Raw genomic sequence first — 22687 nt, 5'->3', positions numbered from 1 at the left:
AACGTCAACTACATACAACTGTCATTAGTGTCAAAAAATTTACGCACCACATTCCACCGCACATGTTTTCGCACTTTCTTTGAGATATTTTCCCAAAACATAAATAATGGATAAAGATCCGCTCAGCGAAATAGTGGAGTTCCTCAAACCAGACTCTCGGATAGACTTGAAACACATTTCTATTGACCATTTAGTCGGATTGTCTGCGACGGAAGAAGGTGTATCGACGTTGTTAAAAAATGAGCAAGTTATTCTCAGTATCATTGAATTAACCAGCGATAAAGTGGACGAAATATCCAAGAATGCTTTGCTCGTGCTTGTGAACGTGTCTGCAAGCGTCACAGGCGCTACAGAACTGTTAAAATACAGGCCGAGTAACCACAAAAACATTCTCGAACTACTTGTCAGCTACGTTTTAGACCCTCAAAAGAAGGACGCAGACGCTGCTTGCATGATCTTATCCAACATAACCAGGCTGGAGGATGAGTTAGAAGTGTGCCTAGACTCATTTATACCGCATTTGAACGATATAATGAACGCTTTCGTAAATATTGATTACAATAAAAAAGGATGTAACTTACATTACCTTGCTCCTATGTTTAGCAATTTGAGTTGCAGTTACAGAATACGCAAATGGCTGACCGAAGAAAACCCACACATACCACTGCTCAAATTACTACCGTTTTGCAATTACGAGCTGTCGAACATCCGTAGGGGTGGTGCTATTGGCACGATAAGAAACCTCTCATTCGACACAGAACATCACGACTTTCTTTTAAACTCGGATTTAGATCTGCTCACGTACCTTTTAAACCCGTTGATGGGAAACGAAGATTATCCCGACCACGAAATGGACAAGTTACCGATAGCGCTGCAATATTTCCCCAAAGAGAAACGCAGAGAAAGAGATCCGGATATACGAAAGATGGTGTTAGAAACTCTAAATAAGTTATGTACTAAGAGAACAGGCCGAGAAATGCTAAGAGAAAACGGTGTATATTACGTTTTAAGGGAATATCATAAGTGGGAAAAAGACCCACATGCGTTGCTAGCGTGTGAAAATGTTGTCGATATATTAATTCAGAAGGAAGACGAGGTTGGCGCGGACGATTTATCTGCAGTAGAAGTCCCGGACGATATGAAAGAAAAGTTTGAGAAAATGGACAAAGAATACATAAATAATGTATAAATTTATTTACTACAAATATATTATTGTAGCTTACGTTTTTGTATTTATTCTTTACTTTTTGATTCAAGAGATGTCTAGTGACTGAGATAAATCAAATCAAATCAAAGGATTAAAAGTAAAAGGTTAATGTTATTATATTCACATTTATTTCAGAATAATATTCCTTAGTCAAAACACTTAAGCTTATGCTTAACTTAATTTAAATGTAATATAATTTTATCGACAAGTATTATTATGTTGCCATAATAGTACGAATATTTTATAGTTTACAACATTGCAAATATTCTAAGACATCTATAGTCCGGTCGCCGAGCACGTAGAATTTCGTCCAATGACCCCAAGCTACTCATCCTTATCGCTCGCGCGTTACATTGCTGGTATAGCTTGGGGTCATTGGACGAAATTCTACGTGCTCGGCGACCGGACTTTGAGATTATTAATAAATAATACATCAGTATGCATTACCTGTAAATGCGAAATTAAATGCTAATAAAATTATCATCGTTGAAAAAAATACAAAAATAATGCGAAGCTTGTTTTCCATTATCTTTTTTATATGGCTCTTAGTTTTTCAATCATTTAGTAAGTTTATAAGCAATAATAAAGAATATAAATTGTACCCACAAGTCTAATTTTAGAGCTTACGAAATATACAGGACGTTCCAAAAATAGTGTTTTTTAGAGATATGGCACTTGTAATATACATAATGTAATACAATTAGTAAGTACCTTATGTAAAATAATTTTGGATTTTAAAGATAGTTGGACTTTGGTAGACATGCCCGTTTTCATCATCAATCCCTAATTTTAAGTGACCCCTATGGTAACCCATAACAAGAATTTGGTTTTCATAGGGATCACTTAAAAATTAGGGATTGATGGTAAAAACGGGCATTAATTACTCAAAACTTACGAAAATGAATGCTTTAAAAATTAAAAGCATACAAGGTGACCCTATAGGTACATCTATAAAAATTCTTAACAATTTCACAGAAATCCTACATTGCACAAACATACAAAGCATTATAACTATAATAATGTCAAAAACCTGTATTTCCCTCGGATGACTACTATCTTTTTTTAGTTAAAAATCAACCTTAATTTGATATACTTTTAGCAACAAATTGACAACTGTCAAATTAATTTTGAAACTTACAAAAAGTAGGTTCATTTTATGATAGGTTGCTATATCTTCTGAAGCGATTTTTAACTTATAACCTAATGAAATAAATCTATTGAGAATATAAGTCATATCCTGCTGCACACCAAGCCAAACGAAATGCATCTTACATCGTTGAAATAGGTTGTCTTTTGCAACTTAAAAGTAATGTTGACTGTACACTATAAGGAAGAGAAATGGTGCTAAAATAGTACCTAGGATAGCACCATAGAACCATTTTATTTTGAAAGAATTTCCCAAACAATTCAAAACAAAAAAAATACGTCGCAGCTAAGTTCAATCAGCCAGTTGAATAATCAAGTCATTAGTGCTTACGAGTTGGCGCCTTTAACACTGGCGCCAATTGGCAAATGAGCAATAGGCCAGGACTGCTAACTGGCGCCAATATGAGAAATGGAACAGTGGCGTCAACTGGCAAAAGAGATGCGAAGATGTCAGCTCTCTTACATAATAAGCCCTCACGAGATAGCGCCTCGATAGTGGCGCCAAGCATTCGCAAGTGGCCAAACAAGTGCGAAAATGTTAGGTTTCTTACATAATTATTGCTCGCGAGTTGGCGCCTTCAACGAAAAACTCGATAGTGGCGCCAACTGGATTTTATCGACTGATTGAACCCGCTGCGACATTTTTCACCGGATAGCCAAGTCAGCAGAGCATTAAGTACGTCAAAATTGAATGATATTTTATAATATCTACTGTAATTCAATTAATTAAAAATACATGGGAAATTCTTCCAATAATTATTGTAAAAATTATAATGTAACAAAACTTAGTGGTAACTAAAGAACAGTCGAGCTTCTTATGTAATATTAAATTATATTATCACAACATTGTTCATTTAGTACAACAACCTAAAAACGGCTAAAAGTGAAACAAACATACAATCAAACACATAAAGAACAGTATACTGAGTAAAAATGTGAATGGAAGAAAATTTAACAGAAGAAACAAAATATAAGTTCAAATTCAACTCGGGGAATCCTTCGGCTTGACTATTTTTCTGATTTGCGAATATTATAAGACTACCAGAGATTGGAATACTTATTACACATAATAGAACATCAATATTTTAACACCTACACACCAATAATTTGAATTGAATCTAAACATCACTGTAGTAAAGCCCGATTACCAAGCACGTAGAATTTCGTCCAATGACCCCAAGCTACCCTCTCGCACACTCACGCGGCCGTCCATCGCACAGTCGCGACAGCAATATAATTACGCGTGAGCGATAAGGATGGGTAGCTTGGGGTCATTGGACGAGATTCTACGTGCTCGGCGACTATAGTCCCGAAATTATGGTAGGATAGACACCCAATAGAACATCAATATTATTGTAATTAAACATTAACACCATGCCCTAAAATGGCCTACACACCAATATTTTGAATTGAATCTAAACATTAAGATGACAGAAATATGTACAGATGTAGCGCATACATAAGTAAGTGCCTCAGGTATGGGATAGGGAGGGTTTTTGTGACGTCAATCGTCAGCGAGACTTCAGAACGCACCTCACCGCTAATCCACGCTAAATTTTGTCAGTGTGTGCGTGCGCGCCGCATACCTATTGGCGCGCTCACATACAAACCGCGCTCGGGCGTTTCTATGAAGATGACCTACTCATTTGTATTTACTCTGCTATCACCCCTCCGCTCCCATACCCGTAACGTCCGTTAATTCCCGTAACTCAATTATGTACTACACCTGTAATAAATATGTTGCATTGACCAAACGTAGCTTGTTTCACTTTTAGCCGTCGATTTGTAACCTAACCGTTACATTTACTGATCTTCCGGAGGCTTGTAGTTCTTAACTCCTTCCATACGGGCTTTCCTGCGTTCGGAGGGCGTAGCGCCTTTGATCTTAGTGATGATGTGAGCACCCTTCTTGGACGGATCGGGCTTGTAGCCGGTTGTGACCTCCTGGAGAAATAATTTTAAAGGGTTGGATTAATATTGGAGCAAAATTGTCACTGGCATTACGTACGCAGAACTGACGGCCGATGGGGCAGCAAGGTTCTGGAGTGGAGGCCACGTACCGGAAAACGCAGCGTGGGACGTCCACCCACAAGGTGGACCGACGACCTCATAAAGGTAGCGGGAAGGCGCTGGATGCAGGCCGCCACCAACCGGCCATTGTGGAAATCATTGGGGGAGGCCTATGTTCAGCAGTGGACGTCCAGTGGCTGAAATGATGATGATGATGAAAATTGTCACTGAAAAGCCACATACTCAGCATTGGTCTTACGTAGGCGCCTCGAGTAACAAGGAGGCTTACTACTGCATTAACTTTTTTAGAAGGGGCTTGGCTCTGACCATTATGGGGTGGTCACGATTTTAGCAGGAGGAAGAACCAGGATGCGGGCAGCGCAGGATCGTTCATTATGGAAAGCAAGGATGTTATGGATATGAAGTTTCGGTAATGGATACGGTTACGGATATTAGCATAATATTATACCTGTTTACGGTTACGGATAGTAAATCATTTCGGACTATCCGAAAGTTTCGGATAATTTCGGTAACGGATATTAGAATTTAAAAGGGTAAAATTCAAATAGCAAGGTTGCGCGACCCACATAACCACTTTATGGTCGCCACTCAAGAATTTTCCTGCCCCAACGGTCATCGCATGAGGTATGTGCCCCGTCCGCTGCTGCTCGATTTTAGCAGCGGGAAGAACTTGGATGCGGACAGGGCCGTTCATTATGGAAAGCCTTGGGGGAGGTCTTTGTCCAGCAGTGGACGTCATTTGGCTGAAACGAACGATGAACCACAGAATAATAATAAGTACAGAAGTTTTACTTCGCGAAGGTATTTAAAAAAATGTATGCTCAATGTCATTAACAATATGGTGTAATTTAGCCTGCCTCAAGAGTCAAGCACCATTTTGTTGACAAACGTCAGTGATCGGCACTGCGCCGAAGCTATAGGGCTGACTTCGGTAATATGATGTGACGTGAGGTGCCAAACTGCGGAAAATGGCGGAGGAAATACATGATTTAGCATGAATTATCATGAATAATATTAACTACTTATTTACCTCTCAGTGTCTTGAGGCAACTTAAAAAAGTACATTCTGTGTTTTTATTATTATTTAGGCAGTTAAATACTGCACAGTATTTAGTACACCATTTTCTTTATTTTCTTCCATCATATACAAGAATACGCGTGCGTGAGTCAATGTTCGCTCGTATGTGAGGCCTTGTCGAATAGTATCCTGTAGGTGGGCCATCGTGCGTGTTTTGTTTTCGATGTAAACTCGCGGAGATGAACAGGCCTGGTAATACAGACAATACTCACATCGTCCCAGTTCTCTTCTTCAGCGGAAGTGGACGGCAGCGAAGTCTGGACCTCCACGGCCGGCTTGGCGTCGTCATCGGTCACATATAGCTGTGCGTCCAGCAGGATGCGCTTCGGGCACGAGGATATGTGGAACTGAAGATAATGATAATAAATAAATATTAGATCATCGGTCCACCTAGTGGGAGGCCTGCCCAGGGTGCGTCTTTCGGCTCGTGGTCGCCATTCAAGAACTTTCCTGTCCCAGCGGCCATCAGCTATTAGTTTGATAGCCGGCCGGGAATCAAACCCGGGACCTCTCGGCATAGTAGGCCGTTTTACGATAAATGGCCGACAAATAAATTCGTAAAAATAATTATTTCCCAAATTCACGTGTAAACTCGAAAATGATTGAACCAATTGGTTATTATGGGCCATAGAACGAAGTTCACGCGGACATAGCCGCAGGCACAGCTAGTATATTATAATTCTTTATTTCTGTACCCATTTTCATACTAATATAAAATTCAGAGCAGTCGCCTGGCAAGCAAAAGGATGTGGGTTCAATTCCCATCTAAGAACCTAATTTCCAGCTTTATATTAGTTAAATTCGCATTTATTTAACATTCGCATGGCATCCAACTAATGTTATTGTATAAATTGAGTAATACTTAATAATAAATACAAATTAATGTCAATGCTACAAGAAATACTGATCAAACATTTCGTAACTATTATAAGCCTGCTTGAAAAAGGTAGCGTCACAAGTTGGAAAGCTGACCTCATAAAGGAGCCAGTGGTCGACATGTAGCTGAAATGAAGATGAAGAACAAGCGTGCTTGCTTTTAATTTGAATTTAAATAAGCTCAATGTTGATAAAGGTAGCAGGAAGGCGCTGAATGCAGGCCGCTACCAACCGGGCGATGTGGAAATCATTGGGGGAGGCCTATGTTCAGCAGTGGACGTCCTGTGGCTGAAATGATGACGATAATGAAGTGTGCATACCAACCTAACAACCTAAGGGTTGTCCTTAATAAGGCTGATGAAGAAATGCTTAGAAACGAAGTTCAGCTAAATGACATCTACTGCTGGACATAGGTCTCATCCCAAGGCTTTTCATAACGACCGGTCCTGCGCTGCCAGCATCCAGGTTCTTCCCGCGATCTTCACCAGATCGTCGGTCCACCTAGTAGGAGGCCTGCCCTACGTCTTTCGGCCCGTGGTAGCCACTCGAGAACTTTTCTACTCCAACGGCCATCATCTCTATGACTTAGGGGGCGTCCATAAATTACGTGAGGCTTTTAGGGGGGGGAGGGGGTCAAGGAATTTCCGAAATTCTTACGGGAACGGGAAATAGCGGGAAAATCCTTTTGTATGAAAAATCTAAACCGCTTAACTTAGACGCTTAAAATTTGGCATACCTTAGTAAACTTAAAGCTTAGTTACAACAGGATATTGAAAAATTCCCACGGGAACGAGAGTTAGCGGGAAAAAACATTTGTATGAAAAAATCTAAACCGCGTAAGATAGATGAAGGGGGTAAAACGGGATCCACGCGTACGAAGTTGCGGGCGGCCGCTAGTTATAATATAAGTAGAACATTGATACGTACATCCAACTCCACGTCGTTGACCACGTGCGTGGAATCGAACGGGCAGATGACCTTATTGCAGTTGGGGTGCTGCTTCCTACACTTCTGGAGGTGGATGTGCATCCGATAGTGCTCGACCTGGTGAGCCTTGTTGTATGGACAGGTGATCATCTGGTTGGGGGACGGGGCCGCCATGCTGTTGGGAAAATAATTCAAATTAAATCTTTTATTAATTACTTAAGCTCTATATCTCAATTTATATTAGGAGAAATCCTGAGATTTCAGGAATTTTAGACTCTTCTAAGGATTGCGGCCGAAAATCTCAGGATATTTGGAATTTGTAATGAAATAGGTTTAACTTTCTCCCTAATTGAGGTATTTTTTTACAATAATTAAAATCAACACTTATTTATTCCCATTAGGATTTTAAGCAGTGTATAAAAAAAAACAATAAAAATGCGACTTTTTGAAATTGCTCAGTACGTTTTAGAGAAAATTCTCAAACTGCAACAAAATCTCAGGGTTTTGTATTTTTCATCCAGGGTAACCCTATTTCCAGGATACTTGACCACGTCTCAAATATAGCTTGTCTACCACCACTTTGGGACAAGATTGCTGGTGCTAAGAAGAAGTGGTAGAAGAAACTCAAACTAATTATTAACACAATTCACAAAAGGTGGGTAGTTGACACAACTAATCAATAGACACACCTTTAGAGTAGGCGCACACCGTTGATTTTTCGTCAGACGATAGTTTAGTCGGGCAGTTGATCAGTATGGGAGTGCCCACACTACGCCGATTCGATTTGGCCGATTCTTCATACAAATTAAAATCGGGCCCAACTATCGACCGACGAAAAATCAACGGTGTGCGCCTACTCTTAGTCTATAATATAGACTAGTCAATAATATAGACTACCTACTTAAAGTCTACCTATCAAAACTAATATTATAAAGCTGAAGAGTTTGTTTGAATACGCTAATCTCAGGAATTACTGGTCCGATTTGGAAAATGCTTTGTGTTGGATACCCCATTTATCAAGGAAGGCTTTAGGCTATAAACAACACCCTACAGCCAATAGGGGCGGGGCAGTAAAGAAAAATGATACAAAAACGGCAATATTTAAACTATTTTTTTATGTTTGAAGTTACAGGCTCAGCTAGTTTTCAAGAAATGTAAAACTAAGGTAGATTTCAAGGTAAAATGAAACTATTTCAAAGAATTATTGGGCAAACATAGCAAAAATCAAAATTTATAAAAACGGGCGTTGGCTACGATATATCATACGAGACAGGAATAAAAAGCTATAAATAATATTACTATATGTACACATGTAGATTTTAAAAACATGTAGGTTTTAAACACTATTAAAACAATTTATTTGAATTGATAGACTACCTTAAAATTTTATTTGAAAACACCCTATAGTTTTTTTTTTTCAAAGAACCTTTAATGTTTGTTCAATTCAAATATCCAAGTAATTAAAACTTGTTACTGTAAGAAAACACAAATGTGGAAAAACTAGCGTTGATTATCGAGTAGAAAGCCGCCTTATGGCAAATAACTGACTTGGCGGGTACATTTTCGTTACACAAATTTTGCAGTAAAAAAGGTAAAATCAAAGTTGTAACTCTGCCAAAATGATACATTATGGCAGTAAGAAACGCAGTATATCCATAAAATCTGCATTTTCTTGGTGGAAAAATCAGAAATATCTACAAAACGTGTTCATAGAACTGCTGGAATTTAAAAGATGAGATGAAGCTGAAATCGGTGTAAGAAGTGTTAAAAACTCAAACGGTACTTACATTAGATATTTTAGTTTCAACTCCGGTGATGTAGATTGATTTTATTGGCAATAATTCTGTGCAGCAAACGCAAAATTCAAGTTTGCAAAGTCAAAAAGAGAGGAATGAAAGAATGAAAAACTTTGACGTGATTTGCGATTTGCGACTTTTTTTATACGAATTTATCAAAGGAATACAAAAATATACAGCATTTTATTTCAAAATTTCTGCGAATGAAGGTGTTGTTTTACGTTTTCACTTAATTAGACTCATTTTAATCAAGCAAATTAAAAAATACCCTTTAGAAAATGAAAGATTTCGAGATTTATGAGAATTCCTGTATTATTTTTGGTAGTGGCGATGAGTTACAAAATGTTGTAAGTACTATACTATTAAATTTCTTTGCCATTTAAGAAATCAATTTGTCAGTTAGCTTATTTCCTGTTGTCACTGTCATTGTCATCAAACTAAAGTTTTCGCTTTTTCGTGGCTTTTTCTTCAGCTTTTTGCTGTGTCTGTAAAATTTTTATTGGTTTGAAAACGTGTTAGGTTAATAATTCTAGGAAATATTTGACTTTCGCTATACAAAAATGGATGAAGTATTCCAAGATCCTGTTCATTTTTCTAAAGGAATAAACCTAAGGTAAATAAAGAAAATGTTAAAAGTTGAAATACTCTTCAAAGTTCTTTGGCCAGTTTAAAAATCATAAAAATATTAATAACTATCTACTTAGGTGTAAATGTGCTAGACTATTTGGTTCTGTAATTCCATGCATGATACAATAAATTTGATTTTAGGCCATCAGTCAGGCTTAACTCTTGAAAACAATGATAATTTCAAAGAATTTATTAACAGCTAACCTCTGCCTGCTGGCCTGCGTAAATTTCAGTTTTTTTACAGAAAGACCAACTTACTTGGAACTTGTTTTAATTTATTTTAAATGCAGGCACGGATCTAGGGGGCTAACTGGGGCCCCTGAACTGACCTGGGCGGCAGCCTAAGTGGGGCGCTAATAGAAAGGAGGCCCCCTTCATCAAGTTTTTTAATTTTTTTAGGCATCTCATACACTAGAAGGGCCATAATATTTTTTTGCCACAGTCAGAAAAAAACCATTCATACATATTTAATTTATACATACATTACTGTAGAAATTATATCTACATTATTGTGATGATTATAATATTTTTGTTTGTATTATTGTCATTCCACCAGCTCGCACTAAGCGTTTCGATAACTCTTTTATAATGCGAACAGCTAGGGAATGGAATTCGCTGCCTGCTGCTGTCTTTCCTGAACACTATAATCCGGGCCTTTTCAAGGCGAAACTGAATAGGCACATACAGGGCAGATATGTACCATCCTGGACTGCATCTCACTTAACACCAGATGCAATTGCGGTCAAATACCTGCCTTGTCATGCATAAAAAAAACATAAACAAAACCTTATGATTGTTACAGTGAACTCATGACGTCAGCGACAGAGTTCCATATCGATATGGACTTCAAAAAGAAGCACGATGAGTTGACCGATGATCTTTGTCCTAACTTTGATGATGACGATGATGATGATGGGTGAGTAATAACTAGATAACTAGCTTTTGCTTATTTTATACTTCCTTATGAACTAAAGTGTGTTGAACAGTAGTCGGAATGATGTTTAGTGTGGAAATATGATGTGTCTTTTTTTTAGTAAGAGGGTTAGTACATAGATAATTAGATATCATTGGGTAAATCTTAGCTATGACTAATCATGCATATATGAAAACAAAGCAACATTCGCAATCAGAATTTTTTATGAAACAATATGACAAATGTATGTACTGTATATTATGTAAATTTACTGTTGATAATTATCCGATAATTATCGAATAATTATCATGAAGCGTAATTATTAGAGATGAAACGGATAGTTTTTTGGCCGGATACCAGATATCCGGTGAGCTGCTAGGCCGGATAACCGGATATCCGGCGGCCAGATAGTTGGCCCGTTGTCTCATTGCATGTCGTGTCGAGTTTAGCGCCGCACAGCAGGTGCTTCGAACTCGATCAGTGGGTCTAGTAGACTAGAGAAGTCGAAAATCGAATCCGTCCGAAAGAATGTCAGATTTTGCCACTTGTCTAGGGGGCAGATCAATTCGGGCGATTTCGGTTGCCAACGTGAGTGTGTGATTGAATAGCGAAAATTAAATTATTTTTACTTGCTGCGTAATCTGACTGAACTGCATCATGTTATCAGACTATCAGTGAAAGAAAGATCGCCAATTTTAATTAGCAATATTTCGACATTTCGTGAATAGCCCAGAAAAAGAAAATTTTGTTTTTTGAAAGGCCTTAATATGGCTTTTTTTGTAACTTTTTGGACTTTAAATAAAAGCCGTCATTATTATAAGCCATTTTATTGATATTTACCTCAAAGATTAATGTATTTCATTTTATTATAGGAAATTGTCGTAGTTTTTTAATATCCGGTATCCGGCCGGATAGTGAGTTACTATCCGGTATCCGGCCGCATAGTAAATTAAGGCCGGATATTCGGCCTACCGGATAGTTACCGGATATCCGTTTCATCTCTAGTAATTATCTTGATATATCAAACCCATTGACATTATAACCAGCTTTTCGTGCAGGGATAACATAGAAGAAGTGTTAAAGAACATAGAAGAGTCGACGGACAAACTCATGCTGTCGTCTCCGGAGTATTTGTCCTTCAAGGAACTCTCTGCCAAGATGATTGATTGCATTCCCAGTGGGGAAGTGAAGATTCTAATCATTGAAGAAGGTATGTGGGTTCACTTACTTGACTTATGCCCGTTTTCACCATCAATCCCTAATTTTTAAGTGACCCCTATGGTAACAAATAATAGGAATTTTGTTTACATAGGGGTCACTTAAAAATTAGGGATCGATGGTGAAAACGGGAATTAATGTCCTATGTCCCCTAGGTGGGGCAGAGGGCGTCCACAACAGTCCTCCATCGCGTTCGGTATTAAGATACAGGGCGAAAGGCGAGTATTGCCGAAAACAGAATCCCGTCACTAGGGAGGATACCCGGAAAAAACCGAGCGAGTCCAGAAACTCTGAGCTGGTAGCTCCACCACCAGACTAGGGTACAGCAGGTTAATCACCCATTTGCCCGAAAATACTCGATTAACGAAACGTACATGTGGCTAATAAAGGGTAAATTAAATCTTTAGGACGCTAACTACTAGGTGTACTAAGTATGTACTGTCAAAGCTTAATTACATGTGACATTGGGGGAATCTTGGATTCCAAAACTTAAATTATTACCATTTAAAATAGAAGAGTATTGGACATTTCATAAGTTAAAGGCATACTATCCAGTGCCCTCTTAGGGTGTCTTCACGCGAGCGATTTCGAGGCGCCATCGTTTGATAGCAGCGCACGATTCTTTAGCGCGTACCTATTAGTGTCCGACCGAATATGGATTTTCAGCCGAAAACGGAAACGAAAACGAAGCTTCGGCTGCAGTCTCATTTTCGGCCGAAAACGAAAACGAAAACGAAAACGAAAATGACCTTCAACTCTCAAATTTCAATCTGCAATTATGTAAAAACTTTGAAAACCGTTAATGTTTTGACCAAAAACATAATGATGTTTGACAGTTGTTTTTGATAAGGATTGATTAAAGAAAACTGGCATTAAAACAAAAAGTTGAATTTTATGAGTTCTTAATAGAATATTATTTCCGGTGTATATTGAAATATTGGGAAGTGAAGAAGAAATAAAGGGTGCCCAGTGGGAATTTTTCAACTTCAAAAATGATTCATACAAATAAATTAATGATCTTTTATTATTTATTACTAATGCAAACTGGAGTTTAACAATGCGGATTTTTTTTTATAGGCAATGTCTTTTAAATGATGCCCGTTTTACTATAGGTACTCTCACAGCTGGACCCTTACATTCGCAATGCTAATGCGAATGCGAGAGCAAATCGCGCTAATAATTTTCCTGCAACTTCACGGCGGATATTTTCTTACAGAACCTGAATTATTTAAGGATTGTTTTGCTGTAAACTTTTGACTTGAGATATCCCCACACGAAAAATTCGCATGGTGTGAGATCAGATGACAGAGGCGGCTAGAAAAAATAGTCCTCAGTGTCTCCATCGAGGTACTCTCCGTGTGTGGTGAGACACCTTCTTGCTGTGAAAACTCTTTGGTTTTATTTGTATTCAATTTTGAACTTGGAAAATTTACAATGTAACCTCACTTCAAAACTTCACAAGATTTTGACAATACCGCGTCCGTTAAAGTCTGATTGGAACCATGAGTGCATCAGATTCACTCCCGAAGATATCGGAACGATAAACGTCACCATCTTATTCACGTATTTCTGATATTCGGTTTGGCCGAAGCTTCGGCTGGTTTTTGGCCGAAAACGAAAATATGGCCGAATGTCCATTTTTTGGCCGAAAATGGCCGAAAACGAAAACGAATATTCGGTCGGTCACTAGTACCTATTTTCTGCGACGTGCACGCTGCGATTCAAACTGCGCACAGTGATTCGAGTAGAACAAGCTAGCTGGACAATATTATTTTTTACTTTAATGTGTTTAATACACGCATTACTTACTTTATTGTGCAATTTAAGATTAATTAGGCTTGTTATTATAATTATTATAGGTAGGTCTGAAAAAAAATTTTTTTTTGGTAATAAAATATTTATTTCCTAAAATCAAGAGAAACAGACTAAAAAGGAAAGAAGAAACTAACTTTACAGTATAATAATAATTGGTCTTATGGAGAATTTAATGAAAATCAATTTTTCGATATAAACATTTTTGCGATTTATATGGAACAAAGAATCTCAGTTTTTTTTAATTTAGTGGGTAGATTGGGACAACATTAATGACTTGTCAAGTTGCTGTGGCCAGCAGACATTTGCGCTGCAGCTTCAGCAGCCAATATCAGTTCTCAAGTACTTCTTGAGGAAATGAGGTCTAAAAGTCTTCTTCTTTTCGTCTTTTTGCTGGACTCGTCGAACTCCTTGAGTGGTCGTCCAGGTGTAGAATCTTTCGACGTGGAAGACTGAACTTTATGAACAGAAACATGTAACACTATGGCTCCGGGAATCCACTCAGTTTTGTTTTTCATGAAGCGTTCCCTGTTTTGCCGTATTTCGTCCATTGAAATGAAATTGAAATGCGACTGATGGTATTCTTCAACTCTCTCAGCGAATTTTCGTGATCCCAATACATCACATTTTGAGAATATAAATTAAAAATCATGCTATTCTGGACACTTTTTCAATGTTTTAATCATTAATCAAAAAACTTGATTTTTTATTAATCTGAAAAAATAAAATTGTTGTGCAAAAGTGTGCAAACTGAAACTGGTATATTATTTGAATACTAGAGAGTTACAGCTACAATATAATATAAATTCCAGACTGGGGTCAAGTGGGGGCATACAACTTCTAGTCTTCCAAACATAAAATTTTGAGAAAAATATAAAGGTCAACATTTCGCCATACTTTTTAAAACTATGTGCATTATTATGCACCTTATTGTACAGAAAAACCCTTATCTTCAAAATCCATCACACAAATATTTGGTCACCATAGTAAAAAATAATGTCAGGTGTTGTCGAAAGTCGAGCAAAATTAGGAATTAAAAATTACACTATCCTCATATCCTCACTTACCATGTTAATTGCTCACGACTAGGTAATTAACAAAGTCAAAAAATGTGGAATTCTTAATGTCTGGGATGTTGTTTATCGTTTTTTATAAACGATAATCAGAAATTCAACAATGACTTTTGTCCAGCTAGCTTGTTCTACACGAATCACAGTGCTGCGTCGCGAGCCGGCAGCAAGCACGCCTAGGAAATAATTCGCTCGTGTGTGCGCCCTTATGTGCTCATCAATAGTTTAGATTAATCTATTGTCTTCAGGTACGGGTCCCTTAGTGCCAGTAGACGCCCAAGTGACGATCCATTACGCAGCTTACTGGGAGAAGACCAAGATTCCCTTCGACTCAACACTCACTATGAACTCTGGTGCACCGTTGGTAAGTGTAGTTATAGGCCGATGGTGGAAGCGAGCTTTATCAGAAATCCTCAATCACGGAGGAACTGGCTATCCTAACCTCTAACTGCCGTAACACAACAATGCTGTTAACATTGTTGTTATGGCGACAGACTTAGGTAAGATGGTGGTAGCTAGCCGGGCGGACTTAGAACAAGCCCTACCACCAACCAAACCGAACAGAAAATCTGCCCCCACTGGGAATCGAACCCGGGACCTCTGCGTCTGAAGCAGGTGGTCTTACCACTAGACCACAGAGGCGGTTAAACCTCGCTGGAATGTGACTCTCCCTCGCACTCACCCGCACACCTCCCCGCGCTCGCTCTGTCCTTAACAGAGCGGCGATGTGACGTCACGGCCGCCAGATGCGTAGTTTACTCGGTCGGTTTGTATACTTTTATGTGACATGTACATATTTATGAAAATTCTTTTGCTTTGAATAGTTCACTTATCGAGGAAGGCATAGGTTTGACGTGAATGACGTTCACTGCTGGACAAAGCCCTCCCCTAAGTTTTTCCACAACCACCGGTCCTGCGACCTGTATCAAGGCACCTCTCACAACCCACACCTGTGTGCTTACCATAGGTGTGCTCGCTAGCGACTGCGTAAAAAATTGGCATTAAATGTATGACATATTGTGCAGCGTCCCTAGCGGCTACTTTCAAGAAATAAAATCTTCATAGATTTTTTGACGTACTCGTTTTTACTCATGGTAAGCACACAGATCGTCGGTCTACCTACACTACGCCCACACTACGTCTTCCGAGGGCACCTAGTCTATACCTACAAACCAATATTTTTTTGACTCTGACTTTTATTCCAGAAAATCCGCCTCGGCTCTGGCCGCTGCCTCCCAGGCCTCGAAATAGGCTTAACAACAGTGCGGGGCCCCACCGCCCGCTTCCACTTGCTAGTGGAGCCGCGTTTAGCTTGGGGCCCGCGGGGCGCGCTGCCCCGCATCCGCCCTGAGCCGGCCCTGTTCGTCATCTCGTTGTACGCTGTGAGGGACGTGCACGCTGCTGCGAGGTTAGTTCTTAAGATTACTGTGTATTTAGGACCAGAACTCATGTTTTTAAGTTTTTTAACACTCAGAATTACATAAAAGGTATGTGTACACATTGTAGATAGGCTAGAGATATCATCATCAACAACAGGTCATATTTTAGTCTATCCCATTGGGAAGAATGGGTGAGGTCCTCCGTTTTTACGACTTCCATGGGTAGAATGGGAGTTTCTAGCGACACGGGAAGAGTGGGAGTCTGTTAGAACGCCATGGCCTTGTGCTACGAGCGACTCTCTCGATTCGGATGTTCTAAGTATTCTTAGATGAGATCTTACACTATGAAGACTATGTCGTCAAGAAATAGACGTACACGCTGCTGCGAGGTCAGTTCATAATGGATATTTATTAGGTCTTAAGGTAAGTGGATCCATTGTACATAGGCAAGACGTCATCATCAGGTCATTTAGTCTCCATTTTAGAGGCAAATGGCGGATACACCTATATTTCCCACGCTGCGCTGGCTAGACGGGTTGACAGTTGTAATTACGAAACCTCTTTGCTCCAGCTTTAGTTACTTCTCTCCGCGACCTGACCACTTTTGTTTAGGGGTTTTGACTGCTGATGTTTCTTCATTAGATGCTTCTTACAACATCTATGGTAAGAGTAGGAGTCTTTAACTATAAGAACACCATGGTATTGTATCACAAGCGAGACTCTCGACTCGGAGACTAGGTAGAATTCTCACATTGCAGCACACATTGTGTGAAGTCTGTGGTGGATCGCCCCTGGTGCCATCCTATGCTACGCCGCTACTGGTGTACCGATAACACTCAAACATTAGCGGAAGAATGATGGGGCGCGTCTTTGTGTATGAAACGATCGATATGTGGATCAATTCTATCTAGATGTCATCACCATTATCAAACGAGCCTAATCCCACCTCTTTCCCACCACTGAAACTCCTGTATTAGTCACGATCTAGGAGGCTTCATCTACACCTTGGCCTCCAATGAAACTCAACTAGTGATTGTTGAGTCGTCCCAAGAGTAAGCTTCATCATCATAACTTCAGCTATAGGACGTCCACTGCTGAACATAGGTCTTCCCCAATGATTTCCACAATGATCGGTCGGTAGCGGCCTGCATCCAGCGCCTTCCTGTTACCTTTATGACGTCGTCGGTCCACTGGGTGGACGTTCTACGCTGCGCTTTTCGGTCCACTCCAGAACCTTACTGCCCCATCGGCAGTCAGTTCTGCGTGCTATGTGACCTGCCCATTGCGACTTCAGGCTATGTCAGGTCAGGTATTTATACTTACTTTTTTTGGTTTTTGTTGCAGATTCAACGACCTACCAATGGAAGAACAGAAAAAATTCGAAGTGACCGCCAAAACAGTGTCCTCCCTCCATGCTCAAGCTAAAGAGTTATTCGCGAAGAAAAGGTACAAAGAAGCGATCAAAAACTATCAGCAATCCATGTCTGTACTGAGGCTTTCTAGGCCAAAAGACGAAAATGAAGAGGCAGAGATTAAACAGTTCAAAATCAGCGTATACACCAACCTATGTGTGTGTTACTGCAAGATTAAGAAGCCAAAATACGTTTTCATAATGTGTGACAATTTAGATAGAATAAGTAACCTTGATAATCATTGCAAGGCTTTATTTTATTGCGGTCGTGCACATGAGCTGCTAAATAAACACGAATTAGCCATCAAATATTACAAAAAGGCCCTAAAATTAGAGCCGAAGAACAAAGAAATAGGGAAAGCACTGGCCGCTATTGATGACTACGTAAAAAAATCGGCCGAAAAAGAAAAAGAGCTCTGGCAAAACGCCTTCAGGGCGGCGCCGAAAAAAGAAAAAGTCACGTTTGACGTCGATGAGGACTTCCAAAATGGCGTCCGCGAGATGTGTCAAGATTTGGCGGGAAGGACGGAATATGCTAAGTTTGATCTACCCACGGGTTTGACGAAGAATGAAATTGATTGCATTCAAAGCTTAGCTAGTGATTTTGAAAGTCTGTTGGTTCAAATCGACGGAGAAGGCAAGAAAAACAAGGTTTCTATTATCAAGAAACAGTTTTAAGGTTGTTTTTATTATGAATTGTACAGTTAACGTTAAAAACGCTTATTCTATTAGGTATTTTTAGTGTCTATCGCTATAAACGGATTTACATAACTATTAAGTACATTAGAATATGTATTTCTTATAAATAAATGTACTAGTAGTAAATGGTCAATTAGATTAGCCAACAAATGGAGCGATACGAGGCTATTGGTTGTATTTAATACTTTAATTAGCAATATTAGTACAAAGTCCGATCGCCGAGCACGTATAATTTCGTTCAATGACCCCAAGCTACCCATCCTTATCACTCGCACGTAATTATAATATTGTGTCACGACTGTGCGACGGGCGACCGCAGTGAGTGTGCGAGCGCGACAGCAATATAATTATGCACGAGCGATAAGGATGGGTAGCTTGGGGTCATTGGACGCAATTTTCCGTGCTCGGCGACCGGACTAGTAGTGAAAATCTATAAAAACAAATGTGTTTTAAGTTTTATATGTAAGTTTTACACTATCTTAAATAAGTAGTTAGAAATGTGCTTACAACCCGGTTGAGTTAACAGGTGCGCTGGCTGCCGTGACGTCACATCGACGCTGTGGTACGGACAGAGGAAGAAGCATTCCAGCGAGTCTCTCGATCGGGTTGTAAAATAGTGATATTACTTTGTTATGAAAATTGTACTTATTTTTTACTGTTTTATAGTTTTTATAATGACGAAACGTCCTTATTTTTACTCAAGTGCCATACTTTTTTATGGGACAATATTATTTGATCCTCTAAAAACTAATTGATCTTTTTTGTATGTGCACTTTTAAAAATAAATGATGTATTTTATTATATTTTATCTTTATATTAATTATTGGGTCTATATTAGTTGATCTACTGATAAACTATGAATGATCTTCATTTAAGGTAACATAATATTTATGTTTAACATACTCTTTTAATATTTGGTAAACAAAAATAATATTTGATCCTCTTTTTTAGTTATTGATCTTTAATTTTGTTAATTTGATGATATTTATATCAAGTTTGCCTTTTAATATTGATCACCTAATAAATACATTTCGATCTATGTATAACTTAACTTTAAAATATATTTGATCTAACTAAAAATATTATTGGTTAATATTTTTAATTAAAAAATATCTTTTAATTTACGCGGTACTTTGTGGTTGAGTGACAATCGTCCGTCATTGGTATATAGACAAAAAATAATTTATACAAATCGAATTATTTAAAAAAGTATCACAATATTGAATATTTGGTGCTCATTTCTTTTATTTTTGAGGACCAACAAGTAACGATCAGATATAATTTTTACATCTCAATAATTTTTTGCGTAGTTCAAAAGAGATTAAAATATCGATCGATTTCATTTATTTTGTGTCTCAAAGAAAGAGGATCAATCATTAAAATAGATGACCATTTAGATTTTTTTAATTGCCGTTTTTGCTAATTTAAAAAGATCATTTAAATACATGCCCTTTTTTATTCCACTATGTAAGTTAACTTACGAATAAATAAAACGCTTTTGATTACTTGTTTGGTTTCATTTTAGTTACCTAGAAACCTAGATTCAATGATCCTAGAATTAGAACGTAGTAAGTAGTACATTCTGGTTGAAGAATTATAGAAAGATAATTTCTAGCCTTCTACAAATTAAGTTAAAAACGTTTTAGACAAAAAATATGGTGTGTGTTTATCCAAAACGTGGATAGGTGTTCAATATTAGTTATTTTATTTCTTTCAATATTTTAACCCTTATTCAAATGCGAGCTGGTATGCATTTTTTTTACAAAGTTGGAGTGGATTTTGGGTAATTGTGGGTCACTTATTTCATATTTTTGATCAAAATTAATAAAAAAATAGGGGAAGGGGTAGTTTTTTGGGTGGTAAATAATTTACCATTATCCATTCATGACTACCAATTATTAAAGGCATGTATTTAAATGATCTTTTTAAATTAGCAAAAACGGCAAATAAAAAAATCTAAATGGTCATCTATTTTAATGATTGATCCTCTTTCTTTGAGACATAAAATAAATGAAATCGATCGATATTTTAACCTCTTTTGAACTACGCAAAAAAAAATTGAGATGTAAAAATTATATCTGATCGTTACTTGTTGGTCCTCAAAAATATAAGAAATGAGCACCAAAATATTCAATATTGTGATACTTTTTTAAATAATTTGATTTGTGTAAATTATTTTTTATCTATATCAAATAATCTTCATAATAATTATGTTATGGTACTTATTTTTATTAATTTGTAGTCAAAGGATGGAAACTATTTAAAGGCACTTGATGTTTAAAGATTTTTTTTTATTAAAAAAGCATACTTAACACGTTCACACTGCGTTATTGGGTCAAATTGACCTTAGGTGCTGGATGCGTTGGTGCGGGATGATATATTCGGTCTTTTCAGTAGTACGAAAGATAAATATTGTTTTGCAATTGTTTCGTCAAACACAGTAAATATTTGGAAAAAAAAACTTATCAGGGCCTTACGACCCGATGTCGCACTAAAAGTAAACAAATATCGTTTAGTGTTTTTATCGGGTCTAATCGACCCATTGACAGATGACTTTATGGTCACTGATCACGGTCGAGATCGGTATACTAAGAGAAAATCAACCTTGCGATTTGAAAAAAAATAAAAAGGTAAAAATTATGATGTCGGGTTCAGGGATGTCAGAAGTAAGAAATTATTTTACATCGCGCCTCTAGTCCCTAACTAAGCAAAGCTTGTAATTGAAAACATGGTAATGTACCATTCTGCTTGCTTATTGGCCGCTAAGCCCTTGGCCAACTCAGTAACCAATGACGGACGATTGTCACTCAACCACAAAGTACCGCGTAAATTAAAAGATATTTTTTAATTAAAAATATTAACCAATAATATTTTTTGTTAGATCAAATATATTTTAAAGTTAAGTTATACGTAGATCGAAATGTATTTATTAGGTGATCAATATTAAAAGGCAAATTTGATATAAAAATCAACAAATTAACAAAATTAAAGATCAATAACTAGAAAGAAAGAAAGAAAGAAAGAAAGAAACATTTATTGCCATGGACATCACAGAAGACAAAAGATGTAAATAATAGAAAAAAAAAAGTAAATAAGACATAGGTGACATAAAATAAAACATACAATGAAAGTGAAAGTAAAACTGAGCAGTGCCACCCTGTCGCACAGCGATGTCCATCGCAATGGGACCCCACTCAGCATATGCCATGGCCCCCGGTGAGGGAGGCCACGACGCTGGTTTTCAGTGTGCCCCATGCCGAGTGGGAGTCACGGACACTAACCTATACTGACTAAAAAAGAGGATCAAATATTATTTTTGTTTACCAAATATTAAAAGAGTATATTAAACATGAATATTATGTTACCTTTAATGAAGATCATTCATAATTTATCCGTAGATCAACTAATATAGACCCAATAATTAATATACAGATAAAATAAAATAAAAAACATCATTTATTTTTAAAAGTGCACATACAAAAAAGATCAATTAGTTTTTAGAGGATCAAATAATATTGTCCCATTATTAAATGTTGGTGGTAAAATAGTTACCATTGTCCATCTTGGTTTGTTTTTGGTTCTTGACTAGTGACTTCCTCTTGGCTCTACCTATATTTTATTAAATATTTTGGGAATGAAAAATTTTTATTGTTTTTATAAAAAATATATTTGTTAATATTAGTTATTATGCTTACAATTATTATTCTTACCTTGAGTCTGAAACTAACAATTCACTAATTACGTAACGTCAAAACGTTAATATAAAAAAACTTAAAATTTCTCCAAATATTTATTTAGTTTTATTTGTGCACATACAAAAAACAACAGTTTTTTTTATATATCATCAAACTTTCATCATGACGGGATCGGACAGTGGTAAACTATTTACCACTTCTTTAAAATGTCTAAATTATATGAATAAATCAATTGCAGACGCTGCCTATAAGTGAGATTATACAATAAATGTTATAGTTTAAGAATTTGAATCGAAAAAACACTTATCAGAATTTTCGTTAAACAAAGTTTCAAAAATACCAAAAACGCGCGCTAAAAACTTGAATTTTTTCACAACAAAACCGTTTGGTTGACTTTGACATTACCTGACAGTGACAAATGACGTTGAAAAGTTGTAAAATGTAAAAAAAAATATTTAAAAATATAAATAAGTGACCACAATATCTTTAAGTATTACCATATCGAATATTAGGATCCTTTTTTAAAAGTAAACGAAGTGGTAATATATCTACCTTTATTTGAATAAGGGTTAAAGTTTATTGTGATGATTGTGAGCTGTGTGTAGCTGTGATTGTGACCATTCAACACAACCAAATTTTTTGAGAGTGCGAGAAACGGAACGTTATTTTCGTTTCATTTTTCATAGACTTAAAAAAATATGTATCATATCAAAAACTATAAGAGTAATTATAATTTAAATTGAATTAATTTTAACGTGTATTATGTAAATTATTAAGTTAAAATATTTTCGAAAAGAAATTA

The 22687-nt window shown here is 37.3% G+C and overlaps 3 protein-coding genes across 3 annotated transcripts; 2 read left to right on the top strand and 1 right to left on the bottom strand.

Annotated features, from left to right (window-relative positions):
* Positions 1-32: 32 nt before the first annotated feature.
* Positions 33-1222, top strand: LOC114364997 (protein HGH1 homolog). The gene has a single exon (XM_028321395.1). It carries the CDS (start codon positions 107-109, stop codon positions 1187-1189), a length of 1083 nt encoding a protein of 360 aa, XP_028177196.1. The 5' UTR covers positions 33-106; the 3' UTR covers positions 1190-1222.
* Positions 1223-1460: 238 nt separating this feature from the next.
* Positions 1461-9189, bottom strand: Gtsf1 (gametocyte-specific factor 1). Its single transcript, XM_028321396.1, has 4 exons — positions 9053-9189; positions 7266-7440; positions 5675-5809; positions 1461-4297 (listed from the first exon to the last, which is right to left on the bottom strand). The coding sequence occupies exons 2-4, from the start codon at positions 7437-7439 to the stop codon at positions 4157-4159; spliced, it is 450 nt and encodes a 149-aa protein (XP_028177197.1). The 5' UTR covers position 7440; positions 9053-9189; the 3' UTR covers positions 1461-4156.
* A 342-nt stretch (positions 9190-9531) lies between these two features.
* Positions 9532-18507, top strand: LOC114364996 (inactive peptidyl-prolyl cis-trans isomerase shutdown). The gene is made up of 6 exons (XM_028321393.1): positions 9532-9674; positions 10491-10604; positions 11660-11811; positions 14950-15065; positions 15907-16109; positions 17425-18507. The coding sequence occupies exons 1-6, from the start codon at positions 9622-9624 to the stop codon at positions 18167-18169; spliced, it is 1383 nt and encodes a 460-aa protein (XP_028177194.1). The 5' UTR covers positions 9532-9621; the 3' UTR covers positions 18170-18507.
* Positions 18508-22687: the final 4180 nt, after the last annotated feature.

This window comes from Ostrinia furnacalis, unplaced genomic scaffold, assembly GCF_004193835.3.
Source record: "Ostrinia furnacalis isolate ACB-3 unplaced genomic scaffold, ASM419383v2 OfSCF7528, whole genome shotgun sequence".
Classification (NCBI taxonomy): Eukaryota; Metazoa; Arthropoda; class Insecta; order Lepidoptera; family Crambidae; genus Ostrinia; species Ostrinia furnacalis.
This window is presented reverse-complemented; position numbering and strand designations above follow the sequence as displayed.

What these genes read in the sequence shown, in the direction of transcription:
- LOC114364996 (XM_028321393.1), top strand. Translation starts at nt 9,622, where the DNA reads ATGGATGAAGTATTCCAAGATCCTGTTCATTTTTCTAAAGGAATAAAC. An exon ending in GATGACGATGATGATGATGG is followed by an intron (nt 10,605 to 11,659) that starts GTGAGTAATAAC and finishes CTTTTCGTGCAG; the next exon opens with GGATAACATAGAAGAAGTGT. An exon ending in GATTCTAATCATTGAAGAAG is followed by an intron (nt 11,812 to 14,949) that starts GTATGTGGGTTC and finishes TATTGTCTTCAG; the next exon opens with GTACGGGTCCCTTAGTGCCA.
- LOC114364997 (XM_028321395.1), top strand. Translation starts at nt 107, where the DNA reads ATGGATAAAGATCCGCTCAGCGAAATAGTGGAGTTCCTCAAACCAGAC.
- Gtsf1 (XM_028321396.1), bottom strand. Translation starts at nt 7,439, where the DNA reads ATGGCGGCCCCGTCCCCCAACCAGATGATCACCTGTCCATACAACAAG. An exon ending in TCAACGACGTGGAGTTGGAT is followed by an intron (nt 5,810 to 7,265) that starts GTACGTATCAAT and finishes CATTATCTTCAG; the next exon opens with TTCCACATATCCTCGTGCCC. An exon ending in AAGAAGAGAACTGGGACGAT is followed by an intron (nt 4,298 to 5,674) that starts GTGAGTATTGTC and finishes TTATTTCTCCAG; the next exon opens with GAGGTCACAACCGGCTACAA.